The sequence below is a fragment of the Ambystoma mexicanum genome, chromosome 4q (genome assembly GCF_040938575.1).
Source record: "Ambystoma mexicanum isolate Mex_15411 chromosome 4q, UKY_AmexF1_1, whole genome shotgun sequence".
Lineage (NCBI taxonomy): Eukaryota > Metazoa > Chordata > Amphibia > Caudata > Ambystomatidae > Ambystoma > Ambystoma mexicanum.
This window is the reverse complement of record NC_090928.1, coordinates 1,189,371,063-1,189,389,126: the sequence shown is the minus strand read 5'-3', so window position 1 is coordinate 1,189,389,126 and position 18,064 is coordinate 1,189,371,063. Positions and strand designations below refer to the sequence as shown.

Here is an 18,064-nt window from a genome sequence, read left to right as displayed (position 1 = left end):
TTCTTATAACCTTGTCTTTTTACCCCTTTTTAAAGTATCTGAAGTGCCATTTTGCTCCCACATCCGGGGAGCTGAACTTGTTCAGTAACTTAATGGTTTTGTATCTGTAGTATATTATTGTGTGATATTGAGCTGCTCTTACTAGTGTAATGATTTCAAACTGACTGTGTAAATAAATGTATATTCTTTACCAAGAAACCTTGAGTAAAGTGTTTATTTGAATCACTGTATTTGTTTGTCCTATGTTTTACTTGTTCTACTGCTCAATCAGCTCTTGAGATAAGTCTGGCTGCTCAGCCACTGCTACCACATAACTGTATAGTGCAGGCTTGTACCAAAGGTGAATTTGTACTGACACTTGTAATCTTAATTGCATGTAGTGTTCCCAAAGGGTACTGCATGTGATTCTGCCTAACACTGACATGTGTTTCTTGTAGCATAAGAATATCGTACCTATCCCTACGGAGGAGATTTTTTCTTTTTGCCGGGGTGTTTAGACCCCTCACAATAAATGTTAGTATTTTCAGCCCTCCCATCAGGGCCATCTTAAGCACTTTTGGGGCCCTGGGATGGATATCTTTGGGGCCCCCCTCCACCAAACCAAAGGAATTAAGGGATCAAGAATACTGGTCGCGCCTGATATGCTGCCTCACAGCATAATAAGCACGTTTACTCCCTTTAAGACCCCTTGCCCTCTTCATTCTTGCTCTAATCAGTATGATAAACAAGTAGCATTTGAAGACCAACATAGCAGTCTGCAAAGGGGTTACTGTTCTAGTACATACAGGATACTCTTTATCAATAACATCGAGGAAGGTAGATGTAGTATTAATGCAGGACTGTATGTAAAAGTTACATGTAACCCATAATAGACAGAGAACTCACATTAGCTACCTCACATAATGCAAAAGTGCTCCTACATGGATAGAGACCAACAATTCGAAGGAAGGAGATCCCTTCACATACCGTAGCATGGATAGTATAGGCAGATTAGACGCTACCAGGAAGGTGTCTTTACCCAGACAGACTAAGAGTGAAGTGGGATATGGTTTTCAAATAGTGTTGCCATTAGATAGCAAAGGAACAAATGCCTGTGGTGTGCAATATAAATATGCTCACTATTAACACTGTGATACCATGAATAAGGAGTTTATGAAGATCATATCATGAGGCGGAAATCACTCGGAAGGGCTGACAATTTTGAAAGGTTTACGGACTGGCAATGTAAGATAAAATGAGATGCCCAGGTTCACACATTGGTTATGGGGTGAAGGGGTGAAGCTGGGATTTGTGCCAACAATTTCTGCATTTTAACACTTTCTTTTCCAGTTCTTACCATGAAGTAAAATAATCTCATTTTATAAAAACACAGACTTGGAAAGTGCACATCACATTACCAAACATGACAATTTTTCAACAAAATATTATAGAAGGGTGTTATGCAAAATAGGAATGATTCTAGCTTAATTCTCTCCATCATCAAGGGAAGTATATAAGAACCAGCATACCAATCGATGTGATTCAACAAATTTAATCTGGGTTGGTCTTGTGTATTTTAAAGATTTAAATACTTCCAAAACAATGGCTTGTGACATTTACATTTAAACGTGCATTAAAAACGTTTTTTGTGTCAAACAAGCAGACCTTAAAATATGTTTGCCTAAGGCCATCAACATATGGTCTGCTCTCTTCTGTCTACCAACCCTTCCACCCAAATGGCCTACATAAGAGGAAAGATCAAGTAATGGGCTAAACCATACCTGCAGCATGCAAGAAGGCCAACCTCACAGAAGACAGCACAATAATGTAAGACATACTAGAAGATTTGACCAGGATCACTGTTTTGCCTGCTGGCAACCCAGCATACAAACATGAATGCTGTCTTTACATAGTCTTGAATTTGGATACTTATTCACCTCTTGGACTAACAGTTTATGCCATTGTTGGAGGTGATTTCCTAGGTTTTACAACACCCCATCTGAACAAACCAATTTCTAGACCTTCACCATACGGATGGCATGTTAGTTTTTATAGCAACCCCCATCTGGTACAGATACATTGCTGATAATAGCAGATGTTGTTCTGCAAAACCAAGTACATATGCAGGCAGGTTTATGAACTTCAGACATAGGAAAGGCTCGGCCAGCCTTGCTGGAATGCGATATTCTAATTTTGCATATGAACACATATCTCTGCAATGGGTGCTTCACACACTGAGCGAACCTTTGAACCATTGTGGCACTTGTTAGGCAGAATCCTGTGCAGTTCCCATAGGTGGCACTACAGAAGATTAAGACTACAGGTATATGCAATACAATCCCCTTTGGTATCAGTCTGTACCAAAAAGATTTAGTTGGTAGCTGTGGCTAAGCAGTCAGACTTATCTCAAGAGGGAGATGAGCAGTATTCAGGGTTTACACATTAGGGCTTCAGTACTATGGAACAAGGAAACACTGACCAAAGCTTTGTAGTAAAAAGAATATATATATTTATTTTAGACACTCTGATGTTCACACACAAATCACTATTATTAAAGCAAGTTAAATCAGTCAAGAAAAGTATACACCACTCCTTATTTAAATTGTAGACAAGTTTGAGCAAGAGTGAAAACTGAGCAAAACAGCACAGTGTAAACTAAGCAGAAATGGCACTCTTTACAGAAGGGAGGGAAAGGACAAGTTATACAGGTTTAGACTCTTTAACCCACCAGCAACACTTCCCAAGTAGATTCTGAACAAAATAGCACTTCACAAGTTTTAAAAGGGGAAGAAAAAAGGTGCTTATAATAGTTAGGAGCACCAACACATTTCTAGGTGAGAAGCAGTCTAGAGAAGGCAGTTGTAACAGATTTAGCCAGAGTCAATAGGCCTGTGCCAGAGTCAATGGTACAAGGCAATGTGCCCAGGATCAAACTGTTCTAGTAGCTGCAGTCAAGTCTTTGTTTAACGATTTGAAAAGGCGGTTGCAGAAGGTGAAAGACAATGTTAGATGATTGGGGCAGCCAACCCAGTAGGTAAGTAAAGGGTTTAAAACACTGTTAGCGATATCCAACGAAACGGGAGGCCTGGCAGAACAATGTACCTTTGAAGTGGAAGAGGCTCCTGCGGTGGCGGTAGTACCTGGCAGTTCCTACAGTTCGGGAGATCCAGCAGAGGAAGAGAGACTCTCATCGTGGAGGAAGGTTCCAGTTACTGCACTGCCCAGGGATGAAACCAGCTGCGGTGCTCCCAAAACGAATAAAAGGTACGCTCCTTTAAATCGCGGTCGTGGTGGACGGGTGCCTGGCTATCCAGTCTCCAAGTGCAGGGCACTGGCGATTCAACCAAGGCAGGTCCTGCAAGGTGATTGGCGAACTGGTTGGCCCCACAAGCTCAAGGAAAGAAGACTCTTGCAGAGGAAGATCTTCTCAAGTCGCTGGAAAAAAGTGGTGAGGATCTGCAGCAGGGCTTCACCAGTGGTTCAATCGTTGCAGGTGTCTTCAGATTCTCTCCTCTTCGGTTTCTTAGTTCCAGTGGTGACGTCTTGTCCTCCAGTCCTCAGGACCCTGCTTTTATGCAGCAAGACCCCCATTCATACAGCCTAGCTGTCACTCACACAGTGAGCTCTCCTGGCGGGAGAAACCCCCCAGCCTATCAGGGCAGAGTGCAACTTGGGTTGCATAGGCAACCCTGTCCAGGGTGCCTATTCCCCCTCCCACACATCCTGTCTACCCCAGACTCAGTGGCGCTGAAAGGAGGGCTTCTGTGCAAAAGCCCTCCAAAAGGACTAAAAAAGGATCCCCGACCTGGGTTAGGATTACAGCGAAAGACACAAGAAAGAATTACTATTAAAGTTCTGGCAATAAAAACCTACCGGAGTAGAGTTAATATTAAAATAAACCGGCGGTATGTTAGAGGCTGTCAGAAGAAGTGGTAGCCTCAAACAGTGGGAAAATCCCATAGGGAAATATTTGCGGTCAAATATTTACGGTAGTAACCACTGCCACCAGCCAGAAACTTTTGAGAGAGGGACTGTACGTTACCCCCTCAAAAATTAACACTAGGGAAAAACTATTAACCCTTTCCAGTACTTCCATAGTAAGATGGGTTGTACTGTTTAGTTCATAAGTATTGACTAGTAAAGTCAGTGGAGACTTTACATGCCCTGGGAGACAGTAGTCAGTCCCAGGGTATGGAGTCTATGTTTGGGGGTCGCTACGACACCCCTGTGGTACTACACTGAGGGTGCTGTGTAACACACATTTTGATAAGACGATTCCTATGAGGGTGATAAAAACCCCATTTACCATAAGCACACAAGATAGCCTAAAATACATACTAGCAATCTGTCTAAGAGTGGGAAAAAAGGGTCTCACTTTTAGCAGGAGAAAAAAAATAAACCCTTCAAATCCAGCAAAGCTGAAGCTGCTGGGGGACTCTATAGGTAAGGGAAATTAGCCTTAGAAGAGAATTCTCCCTAACAACACTCAATTTATCAATATGCATTTCAGCATTGCCTACTGCACATGATCACTATAATTCCTACAGGAAGGAAAGAATGCTACAGAGTTGTGCCATAAGGAACACACAAACTATGTATACGACAGTGAAAAAGGAAAGCAATGCATGATGAATTGATCAAGGCAGAATCCACTTGCCAAAACAGAAAGGCAATGGATTTAGTGCCTCAGCAGCACCCCATAAAATATCCTGACATGTGCTATTTAAGACTGGTGAACAATGGAATCTTACTTCTTCAGATAATCCAGCCTTGTTGGCCCCCCTCCAAGGTCGGGGCCCTTGGCAAGTGCCCCTTTTGCCCTCCCAAAAAAACCTCTCCCCTCCCATCCCTGTTTTTTCTTACTGGCGATCCTTCCTGTTATCCTGTCTCCGTACCCATTCCTCTCTGTCGGCTCCCCTCCTTGCCCAACGCCTCATTCCCACCCCCAAACTTGAAAACCCTTCAACTTCCCTGAAACTGTACCGGGGAGGGCACAGGGACCTAAGGTTGAGTGGGCACGGTGCCCGACGCTTCTGGCCCTCTGCATACTCTGGATTAACTGCGCGGGGAATCCTAAACCCCCACATTCACCCTTGTGTTCTCACCCGGAGTCGATGGTGGTCCCCAGCCAGGCCGCGGGTGGTAACTGGTCATTGGATTGGTTGTCTCTTCTGCCCCTTTGGTTAACTGCTTCTTATCCCTCGTCGGGAATCATTTATCCCTGCCCGCTGGAGGTGCATTCTTGTCGTCCTCATTTCTTATGTCCATTATATTATTTTGGGGGGTATATCGTCTTCCATTCCCAGGGTCTTCTTTGTGGTCCTTCGCTTGTCGTGTGTTTCTCTGCCTCTCTCTCTTCTCTGATGTTTAAGATATGAATCCCTTCCTTGCAGGTAGTCATTCTGGGCTGTTTGCCCTCCCATGCGAAGAGTAGTCCAGAAGGGAAGGTCCATTTGCATCTTATCTGTTTCGCTACTAATGCTTTCACCACCGGAGCCATCTCCCTTCTTTTTTGGAGCGTTAGTTGGGCAAGGGCCTGGAACAACTGAATTTCTTCCCCATTCATTCTGATGTGGTCCGTTACTCTTGTCTTCCAAAGTATTTGTTCCTTCTGAGGGTAGGAGGATAGGGCAACCAGTACATCGCGGGAGCATACGCCAGGTTCTCCCGTTTTTTGTAGGCCCACCTAAGGATTCTGTCTATCATGATTTCCTCTTCTTTCCCATTCACCAAAATGTTCTCAAATACTTGCTGAATGGCTTCCTTGAGGTCTTTATCTGCCACTGACTCAACCATGTTTTTAATTCGGATGTTCTCCGTGCGCTCTTCTAATTTGGCAACGTCTGTCCTTAATTCCTGGACAGCTTGCTTTATTTCATCTTTGATTGCCGCAAATTGATCCTGCACCGTACTCATGAATTTCTCTTTGAGATCCTTGATCCATGCTTGCATATCCTCCTTTGTGGCCGCCATTGATTGCGAGGGTGTCAATTCCTTCTCTGTCGATGTTTCCACTCAGACTTTCCTTTTGCTGGTGGTGGAATTATCGCTGGTCCACAATTCGATCAGGCTTGAGTCCAGTCTGGATGCCTGGTTCTGAGGGGTAGCCTGCGCCCATTTTCCTTTTGATTTGGACATCTATGCTCTTTAGCAATGCCACTTTCCAAGTTCTGTTCTTATCACTCCTTCTTCTGTTGTGAACTATGTCCTGTTCTCCTTCTCACCCTTCTGTTGCCTCTGGTGGTTTCAAGAAGCCTGGTCGTTGCAGTCTTGTGTCCTATGCGCGACTCCCCACCTTGTCGCTGCCTTGTACTATAATGAGGGGGGGGGGTCAGGTCTTACCCTTATGCGGCTGACTTCCCCTTGACTGAAGCATGACCGGAATGAGACCGGTTTGGTAGGTGTTGAGAGATGTCTCTGATGGTAAATTACGAGGCCAATATGTGGCGACGATAGATCCTATTGCTCTCTCCCTTGCGTTTCCTTGTTAGGGGGGTCCTCGTTTCTGGTGTTTCTTGTGACCCTGTATCGGCATGTCAGAGTGATGGGTTGTGGTGAGTCTGCCTGCGCCCCCCTTTTGGTTGTGTCGGTCCCTCTCCGTTGTTTCTGGGGTGAAGGCAGTGGGCTCATGGCTTTGGGGTCCCGGTCCCCTCCCCTCCCCTGTTGTTTTTTCCTTCTGTCTTATTTGCTGGGGGGGCAAGAGCCCTGATCGCCCTGTGCTGGGCTCCTCTGCAGACTTCTAGGCCCGTGGCAATTTTGGAGCTATCCTGTAGCCTGTTGGAGCCCTGTCCTCTGCGGAGCTCTCCCTGTGTGCTCCCCACCCTCCTGACATGTCCCCTGGGGGGCTTTTCCTGTAGGGATTTCCTTCCTGAGCGGGGTGTTGGATGCACAGCCGCCTTGTGGGGGGAATTAAGCGGATTATCCTTTGTTGTTCCTTTTTATTGGTACCCAGGCAAGTTCTAGTCTGTGTGCGAGCTGTTGTGGACTGTTCGCGGTGTCACCTGAGGGCCAACTTGTTTTCTATGTCTTTTTTGTCCCCTTCCCTTCACTCCCACCCCCACTCTTACCGTGATGTTGCTGCTTCCTTCTTCGCCGACCTCCATGTACTTTCTCAGGCCTTGGGCGTTTAGCTACTGGGGCCATGTCCGCTCCTGCTTTCTTTGCCCATGGTGGGGTGCCGGGTGTCTGTGTCCCCTGTCCAGCGTCCTGGTAATCCTCTCTGCCTTTAACTTGACTTCCTTCCGCTCCGACACAGAGCCTCGTTAATGATCCCCCGGCCTTAATGTCCCGTGCCACTGTGTACCTGCCACCTGTTATCCGAAGGGGAGAAAGGAGGCCACTTCTTCCTGCCCGGCCCCTCTTCCTTGTCATGGGGCACTGTGGCTTCTGGAGATCCCGAACGATGGGAGAGGGTGGAGGTGGGGAGACCGGTCCTCTGGGGACTTTCTGTGTGGCCGATGTCTACGCCCTTCTTCGACTCGGCGAGTGGGCTATGTCGGTTGCCTCCTTTTTGCTGCACTTTGCGGACCTTCCTTATTGTACCTGTCCTGTGGGGGTTGGGAGGTACCCTCCACCGTGTTGTGGGTCCTCGTAGTCCGTACCCGCTTTCCGTCTATTACCACCGCCGCACTGCAACACTCTTCGCGGTGCAATTTGCTTTTGACTCGCCAGTGGCTCCGGAGTTTGTCTGCTCTGCAGTGGGGGTGGGTAGCGTACCACCTCCGTGTTGCCCCTGCGTTCTACCGCATCCGCACCATTTTCAGGCCAGTACCAGATGGCGGTTTGGCTGTCCTCACCGCGCCGTGTTTCTCGGGCTCTTACGGACAGTCTCACAACGTGCTGATGATTCCTGGTTAGCATCCCCAGCGGGATATTCCCTGGCAGATAAACTTCGGTTGCTTTCTGGTTCTAATGCTTGTTTTAGATCTTTATTGTAGCAGCCCGGCGGGAGAGACACTCACACATGTCTCCTTCCCGCGGCCGCCATCTTGGAATGTTCTAAACCCATGTTTTAAGCTCTCTTTTTCAAAATGGCAAACAATTTAGCATTTAAAAAAAATATACATTAGCCTTCTTCTCAATTGCTCAACTAGGCTACAAATCTTATTAGTAGAATCAAATTGGCTTTGCTGCTTTGACATTATTCATCTAAAATTGCATGCACAATTATTTAATTACAGAAATGTTCAATTAGAGTTATGTCAATATTGGCAAGTCCATGTCTTGTTTTAAATGTATGCATTAATTATCATTTTTAACGCACATAACATTTGATGAATATTATTATCATCACAGGTCACTAATCAGATGGTTACAACATGTCAGGCATATATTACAGACAATGGAACATCCCGAGTTTTGGACCTGGATACTGAAGTGGTAATAAAGAGAATTCAGGTCTGTACAAAAATATATTGCTTGTTTTTATAACTTATTGTGTCAGCATCATGATTAAATGAGCATATATGGTATGCAACAAATAGTGAAGCCCGCGGGACCCAAGGCCGGGGGGGTGTTTAGCAGGAGCGCCAGGCCACTCCCCCCTCTACAGAAACTGATGCCAGGCCTGCTAGGTGAGGACCGTGAAGGAGAAGCTGGGGCTAACTGCTTGCAACTGATCCCTACTTCTGTACACTGCACGCCGACTTGGCAATATCTTTTTGCTCGTCCCCGCTTGCATTGTTACAGACATGACGGCGAGGGCAGTGGGAAAGGAGGTTTGGGTCCCCCCACCCTTACTCCCTCCCTCTTCCCCACAAAGTTTGTTTGCAGTATGTCATGGGAAGCGAATAATTCTAGCACTGAAATGTGAAACAGAAGCTGCTGCCCGTGCCCAACATAGTTGCCAAGTCCTGGGGCCATAACACTGTAATGATAATGGGTGATGCATATACATTGATTAATGTAATGAAATTAACTATTTCTCCAGCATTGGATCTTTCATGGATTCACATGCTTTGAATATTCCCCGTCGTCAGGCTGGGAATCCCCGGTACATTATATATACCCTTTCCCGTAGGAAAACTTTTTCGACGCTTATGCGTCCTATCCACCTCGTTTTGTATCATGCGTGCCCGTGCCGTCAGGACGTCATGATATAAATACAGGCCCCGCCCCCGCGCTCCCTCAGATTTCAACCGTCTTTCAAAGTAGTGGGATCCTCGTGTTTACTACTAGTGAAAACTAGGTTGTTTTTTATTTTTTTTTGTCTGTTTCGCGTAAGCGAAGTTCAAATTCTGGAGAATTATGTCTGGAAAGGCGTTATTTCGCCCATGTGCAACCTGTGGCCTCAAAAAGGTTTATGAAGGAGACGGCCACATGGACTGTATCTACTGTCTCCACCCGCACCACACGGCGGATACATGTGAGATATGCCAGGGTTTCTCCCAAAAAACCCTTAAGGACCGTAAAAGAAGGCTGGTCGACTGGCTTAATGACGGAGCGGGTGCCTACCCGGCTTCGGAAGTTGGCTCCACGGCCTCCAGGAGCAAGTCAGAGCCTCCATCGAAGAAGGTGCGGCCAGCAGAAATTCGCGCTGAGGACAAGCATAAGGGGAAACATGCTGGATCCTCCTCATCACATAAAAAGCCCTCCTCCTCCTCATCATCTAAGACGGAGAGGCTAGCGCTGTCTAAATCCTCCTCAGGGGACCGTCCCAGGTCTTCCGTGAGTCGGGAAGCTTCAGCCGGGAAGTCGGCATCGAAATCGACGACGAAGTCTAAGGGCTCGACGACGACGACTTGCTCGTCGACCACGGTGTCATTGACGAGGCCTATTACCGTTCAAGCAGCAGCGGTTGGGATTCCTTCGTCGAGGGAGACTCAGTCTATGGCTTGGCTGCCTGAGGTCTATGACCCGATCCCCCTGAGGTCTTACTGCAGCCAGACACGGCCTGCTCGGCGGAAGGGGAAGGTGACATGGTTCTGCAGCCATCGGATTTAGGCTTACGGCCTTCCACGTCGACGACGACGGCGACGAGTGCGAGCGGGGGTATGGTACCTATATCATCCACGTTACTGACCCCCCAGACGGTTTTGTCTCTGGATGTGCTTAATACTCTTCAGAAGCTACTACAGCGGCTGGATACGCAGTTCCCTCAACCTGGGACGTCATCGTCACTTTTGTCTGTACCTTCCGTCGACGAGCAAACTTGTACGGCTCGCTCGTCGACGAAACACCCATCGGCTCCCCAGGCGGTGAAAGATCGTCCTCGAGCTCAGGAGGAGGGTGAGTTGTCGGAGTCCGACTCTATACGTGATGACTCGGGGTCAGACATCTCCCTGTCACCGTCGAGGGACCCGACATGGAATTCGGATGTAGAATTGGAGTCTACGAGGAGCCAGACACAGCCATCTCCCCCTGATGATGTGGGAGCCTTCCATGCAATGATGGGGAAAGCGTGTTCCGAATTCGGCTTGATTCCTGAGGAGCAGAGGAAAGACTGTTTCCTTTTTGACCATATGGGTCAAAGGAGAAAATCGGTATTTGCCATCCCAATCCTTGACCACGTGTGGCAAGAAGGTCTCAAGACGATGCGCCATCCGTTCTCGGAACCAGCCATAAAGGGACGGATCGAGAAAAAGTTTAAAGCTCCGGAGTCCACTCCAAAATGTCTAACATCACAGCCTCTGTCTGACTCGGTGGTGTCGGCAGCAGCGGCTAGGAAGGCCAGGGTCCAGCAAAAATGTTCAACGCCACCGGAAAGCGAGGCTAGGAGGCAGGACGCATTTGGAAAGAAGGTGCTCTCGGTCGGAGCGACGACAGTAAGAGCAGCCAATTCCTTAGCGATCGTGTCACGATATGATAGGGAAATGTGGCACAAATTAGCCCCTATCCTAGAACACCTGCCAGACGAACACAGGAAAGCAGCTATGTTACTGGTGCGGGACGGCGAAGAGGCCTCGAACCACGCTATCGCAGTTGACCTAGCAGAGTCTGGTTTCAAACAAATCAACCATGGAGTAGTGCTTCGTCGACAAGCGTGGCTCAAATGTACTACTTTCCGTCCTGAAGTACAGTACAAAGTCCTGGACATGCCATGCGAAGGGGAGCACCTGTTTGGCGAAAAGGTTGATGAAGCGCTGAAAGGGATGAAAGAAGACACGGATACTGCTAGGTCCCTCGGCGCCCTTCAAACGGGTAGAAATTTTTGCTCTTTTCGCCCCTTCAGAGGTGCTTCTGGAAACTCCCGCTTTGGTGCCTCGAGGGACCGTGGATTTAACAGGCCCTCGTACTCTTCACAAGGGTTCAGACGAGCGTCCCAGTCGGCACGTGGAAGCAGGGACTATCAAGCCTCCAGGCGGCGAGGCTCAGGTCCGTCGTCAACGAAGAACAAGCAAACCAGCAACCAATGACGGCCTTCGGAACGTCCTGGGGGGTCGAGTCTCTCATCACTTCAACCGATGGAAATGCATCACCAAAGATCGATGGGTCCTAGACACGATTCGCATGGGTCATGCGCTACAATTCAAAGACAAGCCTCCGCGTCTTCCTCCTTTATTCTCGACACAGCCCCACCTCCAAATCCTACGACAAGAGGCGGCGCTTATGTTGCGAAAAGGGGCGGTAGAGAGAGTTCCTGTGGCACAGGAAGGCCAAGGAGTTTATTCCAGGTTCTTTGTTGTCAAAAAGCCAAACGGCAAATGGAGGCCCATTCTCGACCTGAGGGTACTCAACAAGTGGCTAAAGAGCCAAAAAATTCAAAATGCTAAAACTCCAAGAGGTTATCAGATCGGTGCAACCCATGGACTATCTATCATCACTAGACCTTCAGGATGCTTATTTTCACATCCCAATACGCCCACGACACAGGAGATATTTAAGATTCGTCGTTGGGAGAAAGCATTTTCAGTTCAAGGTCCTCCCGTTCGGGCTCAAGTCCTCCCCCAGGACGTTCACCAAGTGCTTGGCCCCTATAGCGGCCCATTTAAGGAAGGATGGTCATCATGTCTATCCATATCTAGACGACTGGCTAGTCAGAGGGTCATCCAAGGAACAAACACGAAACAGTCTACGAGCCACAATGTCCATCTTACAGGAACTGGGCTTCGCAATAAACTTCAACAAGTCCTCAGTAGAGCCTTCGAGGACCTTGGTTTTTCTAGGAGCGGAGTTTCATACACACACAAGCCTGGTGAAACCATCCAGCGAAAGAATTCAGAAACTTCAAAACAAGGCGTCGGAATGGAGATGCGGTACCAAGGTCTCTGTGCGCAAGTACATGTCCCTGCTAGGGACCATGTCGTCCTGCATTCCGTTAATAAACAACTGCCGTCTGTTTATGAGGCCTTGCCAGGAATTTCTAGCGGACCGTTGGGCGCAGAGCAGAGGTCGCTGGTCCGACAGACTGGTCGTCGACGAACAACTAGTTCAAGCACTCGGCTGGTGGAAAGTGTCTACTCATCTAACGAAAGGGATGCCTCTACTGGAACCAGAGTTCCAAAAGACGGTGGTGACGGATGCATCGCTGAGCGGATGGGGAGCTCATCTGGATATGTTACAGGTACAAGGCCAGTGGTCTTTACAGGAGTCCTCCCTGCATATCAACCTGCTAGAACTGAGAGCAGTGCGATGGGCTCTGAAGTCTTTTCTTCCGCAACTGAGGGACTCGGTGGTGCGTGTCATGACGGACAACACCACTACGATGTTCTACTTGAGGAAACAAGGAGGGACACGTTCCAGGTCCCTATCGACGGAGGCACAGAAAATCTGGCATTGGGCCCTGCAACACAACATGCAAATCTTAGCTTTTCACCTACCAGGAGTGAAAAACGTGGAAGCCGATGCCCTCAGCAGAGAAATGAACGAAGTTCACGAATGGGTGCTGAACGACCAACAACTTCAACAAGTATTCAAGGAATGGGGACACCCTTCCATAGACCTGTTTGCAACGAAGAACAACAAGAAATGCCATCAGTACGCAAGCAGATGGCCTCAGCAGGGCTCACTGGGGGATGCGTTCTCATTCCCATGGACGAACAAATTCCTGTACGCATTCCCTCCTTTTCCCCTTGTCCGGAGGACGTTGCAATGGATCCTCAGGTACCCATGTCGGGTAATTCTGGTGGCCCCATACTGGGCCAGACAGGTGTGGTTTTCAGACCTACTACACTTAGCGGCGGCGGAACCGATGAGATTCCAGAAGACCCCCGACCTTCTGTCTCGACAGGAGGGTGTCGTTTGGCATCACGACCCGGACAGCCTCAAGTTGACGGCCTGGCTCCTGACTTCGCCGAATTTGGTCGGCTAACGATTCCGGAGGACTGTCGACGTATCCTGCAAGCGGCAAGAGCACCTTCCACAAACGCCTCATACGCGTACAAATGGAAAAGGTTCTGTCAATGGTGTGAGGATCAACCAGGTTTGGCCCCGCAATCGATTAGGCCGGAACAGCTCCTTCCATACTTGCTGTTATTAGCTCAAATGGGCCTGTCGGTGTCGTCAATAAAAGTACACCTAGCAGCCATTTCCAGGTTTACTCGTCGACGGCACTCGGCACCATTGTTCAGCGACCGCCTGATTAAGCACTTCCTTAAAGGCCTCTTTCGGAGTTTCCCTCCAGAGAAGAAATTTCCACCGGAGTGGAGCCTCAATCTGATCTTAACGTCTCTTATGAAACCTCCGTTTGAGCCAATGTCATCATCGTCTCTAAAGTTTCTGTCGTGGAAATTGGCCTTCCTGGTGGCCATCACTTCAGCCCGACGTATTTCAGAAGTTCAGGCTCTAATGGTGGACCCACCATACTTACGATTTTTCAAGACCAAGGTAGTCCTAGCCACTAACCCACAGTTCATACCAAAAGCTCCTTCGGTGTTTCATAAACACTCTTCTATCGTGTTGCCTACGTTTTTTCCGGAGCCATGCTCGGGAGCGGAGCGCATGCTACACACATTGGATGTAAAAAAGGGCTCTCAAGTTTTATCTTCATCGTACGCAACCGTTCAGAGAAACGAGACAGCTGTTTGTGGCCTATGGGTTGGGTGCTAGAGGAAAAGCCATTTCAAAGCAAGGACTATCAAGATGGGTGTCATCTACCATCTCGTACTGCCATTCCAGGGCAGGGAAGCCTCTTCTACGACGGCCAAGAGCTCATTCAACTAGAGCAGCGGCATCGTCGACGGCACTGTGGGCCGGAGTCCCTCTAGGGGACATCTGCATGGCGGCTACCTGGGCGACTACACACACCTTTACCCGCCATTACTGCCTGTCGCAGCAACATGCCGAAGACACCCGGATGGGACAGGCGGTGCTTCGACACCTATTCCAGTAAGGTAAGCCCCGGCTGCGGGGTTGCATCCTGTGGAATTTATGACTGTATGTGGTCCGTTTTTTCCTATGTAAACTATTACTGATGTATACATGATCTTAGGGAACGGCCTTTTGCGAAGAAAGTATATGGGTTTGCATGCACACCTCCTCTTGGGGGTAGTACTGCTATGTAATCTATTCAAAGCATGTGAATCCATGAAAGATCCAATGCTGGAGAAGGGAATAGTTTCTTACCTGTAACTCCATTTCTCCAGCATTGGTATCTTTCATGGATTCACATGCGCCCACCTGCCTCCCCTGATCATGCAAACCGGTTCCCCCACTACTTTGGGGGCCGAAATCTGAGGGAGCGCGGGGGCGGGGCCTGTATTTATATCATGACGTCCTGACGGCACGGGCACGCATGATACAAAACGAGGTGGATAGGACGCATAAGCGTCGAAAAAGTTTTCCTACGGGAAAGGGTATATATAATGTACCGGGGATTCCCAGCCTGACGACGGGGAATATTCAAAGCATGTGAATCCATGAAAGATACCAATGCTGGAGAAATGGAGTTACAGGTAAGAAACTATTCCCTTCCTTGGAAGTGCTCTGACAAATTTTGGGATGAACACCAATGCTGATGATCCCAACAAAGACCATACCGCGGGGGGGGGGGGTTGTTTGGGGGAATCCTCTCAAAAAACGGTTAAGTGTTCTCACACTCCTGCCCCTGTTGCTCCAGCTGCAACCACCAGCCCAGAGCCAATAACAACCCCCAGTACATTGAATATAACATTCAGTTCCCTTTACATAGCTTGACAAGAGAATAGGCCCCTGTCACCAAGGATTTCCCCTCCAAATACCACAAAAGCTTTCGCCTGCCAAATATCTGATCTATGCGAACCAACAATTGGGAAAGTGCACCCATGGGAAGTCAACTCGTTTTGCCCATTCCCATTGGAAACATTTTTCTCCCCTGCTTTGGCTCCTATCAGCTCAGGGTTGCAATTTTTCAGTGGTTCTGTCTGAACTGGCGACCCCAAAGAAACTATTACGATTGATTCTAGAAAATGGCAAAGGAACAGGAAAAAAGCACCCCAAGGGACTAACATTCAAGTACTGACATTACTAACAGGGGTCCTGTGACATCAGCGAAGGAACACTTGAACACAATGACCCCACTCAAGGCGCGACCCAGCTTACCAAGATTGTTTCCATTGAGGCAAAGTGGCCCCGGGGCCAAGTTGACGTTGGTTCTAGCCCCATAACTAGCCTTGCTCAGGCAGGAATTGTCTATACACCCCGGCAGAGATAGCATGGGGAGCTGGTTCAAGTGGACCAGGCTTACGAGCGGGGTGAAAAGCAAAGGGGGTAGCCATAAAAGGGGCGCATAGAGTACTCCCTGTCCTGCCAGCGCATAGTGCTTTAAATTCTCAGAGGGTGCCCAAAATTCTGGGAGTGGTATTCATGCATAGGGTCCCCAAATGTATCAGCAACAAAGCGGAATCTAGAGATTCCCTCACTAATAAATGTACGCTGAGTACAGTATACAGATGTTGTTCATTGATTAGGGAGGATATTTTAAGCTCAAGAAGACTATCCTATGGCGAGGGCTGCCTTCATGATCTCATCCATTTAGAATTATGGGACCCAAGAATGGTCAATGACCTATTAAGAATTGGCCTGCAATGACACCCAATGCATAGTAGCCAGATCATAATTAGTGCTTCCCCCTCTTTGAACATAGACCATCCTACAGGATTTATGCCTACCTTGGGTATCAGGCCCCAGTTTCCGATGCTTTCAGAGCTAGCATAGTCCCTCTGGGGATACGACCAGTCGGTCTTCCTAAAGGATGCGGAATCACCAACCCAAATTACAGACTTTGCTTCCTTCTTTGTGATGCAGCTGTGGACCGGTCTGCCTGGGGCTGGGTGGTGCCCCGAGGGTTGCTTTGAGACATGGGGTCCCGCCTGGTGCCTGTTATTATTTGGTGATGATTTGTGTATTTATTTTTGAAGATGTATATGTGTACTTTGATGGCCTATGGCTGAATAAAGTTGAATGATGATGATGATGAAATAACAAATCTAGTGCATGTTTTAAAAGTAATGGATTAATGTTTTTTAAGAGTGTGTGATTTTATATACCTATGAGGACTAGTTCTGTAAGTAAATCATCAAGGTAAATGAAAGTGACATTTCACGCCAATCACACCACAGGAAGTAACATCACATAAGGTTTAACTCCATCCGCATCTTAGTGATTGATCACATATTACAAGTGACCCTGACAAGAATTTGTCATGCATTAGTCTTTGAAACCACAATATTCAACATTTTGATCAGAAGCATGGGTATATATGGACAATTGGGTGATTAGAGTCATGTACAGCATACATGTGACACGTAATAATCACATTCCCATATTTAGATTGGCACGAGCCAGTTTAGAAAAGTTGTATTGATAGTAATACTACTAAGCTATGCATTCACTACCGGTACATACATCATTGCTGAAGTGCCAAACCAAGGTCTCAAGTAGCTATACATTCACTAAAGGTACATATATCATTTCTTCAGCATTGGATCTTTCCTGGATTCACATGCTTTGAATATTCCCCGTAGTCAGGCTGGGAACCTCAGTCCTTTTTAAAATAGCGTTTTCACTTGGAAAACTTCGACACTTTAGTGTCCTATAAACGTCTTTTTGGGTGCTTAGCTACCACCCAATAGGACGTAGGGTATAAATAGACCTGCCCCCGCGGCTTCCCTTCAGATTTCAACCGTCTCTAAAGTGTTGGGATCACTTTGTGCTCGTTTTGATTCTACACGTTTGGTGTGTTGTGGTCATTTTTTCCCAATGTCTTCTGGAAAAGCTTTATTTCGGCCCTGCGCGACTTGCGGGCTGAAGAAGGTATATGGAGGGCACGGGCACATGGACTGCCTCTATTGCCTCTACCCTCATCACTCCGCCGATTCCTGCGACATCTTTAAGGGTTTCTCTCGGAAAACACTGAAGGACCACAATCGGCGGTTGATATCTTGGTTAAACGAAGGTGCCTACCCTCCATCTGAGGTGGGATCGGTTCGCAGCCTAGCGTCTGAGGGACCTGCTCCTACAGTTCCTCGCCGGTCGATATCGGCTGAACCCATGGCTAAGAAGTCTCGGCCTTCCGGTGCTGAGAAGAGCGGTCGCCCCTCTTCGAGCAAACACCTGGTGAAAGGGGCCCCTTCGTCATCTAAGCATGGTCAATCTGACCGGTCCCGTAGGCCGGAGGGAAGGCCTGAAAAAATGTCTTCTTCAGGGAAGGACAAAAAGGACTCCTCGAAACGCTCCTCTTCAGGAGAACATCATAGGCCATCTTCCAGTAGAGAGTCTTTGAAACATCCATCCAGGGAGTCCAAACAGGTGGGATCACCTGAGAAAACTGTGCCACAACTGTCGGCCCTGTCGACGGGAATCCCGTCGTCGACGGTTTTACTGCTGGCTACGGTGCCTGCCTCTACGATTGTGTCGTCGGCCCCAGTGACTGCGTTCGATGATGGCCCAAGGTTTTCGTCGTCGACGGACAACTTGCTACCAGCGGCTGGGGCCTGGCAGCCTTCGGGTATGACGCCCTTCTACCAGACACTTTGCTACAGCAGGAGTCGGCCCTTTCAGTGTCGTCGATGGAGGAGGAACGAGAGCCATTGGTGAACCCAACAGGCCTCGGCTTACAGTGTGTTGGCCCTCCGGCGACAGCGGGAGTACAGTCTGGTCCATCTTCGTATCCTCTGGTGAACCCGCAGTCGATGCTGTCCCTCCAGGTCTTATCTACTGCAGTCCCTGT

The 18,064-nt window shown here is 48.1% G+C and overlaps 1 protein-coding gene across 1 annotated transcript in view; it reads left to right on the top strand.

Annotated features, from left to right (window-relative positions):
• DNAH8 (dynein axonemal heavy chain 8) overlaps window positions 1-18,064 on the top strand; it is an 8,835,797-nt gene that overhangs the window by 1,413,647 nt on the left and 7,404,086 nt on the right. Inside the window, exon 11 of the mRNA XM_069608756.1 lies at window positions 8,275-8,376. Coding sequence (XP_069464857.1) covers window positions 8,275-8,376 — 102 coding nt within the window. The remainder of the gene's footprint in view (window positions 1-8,274; window positions 8,377-18,064) is intronic.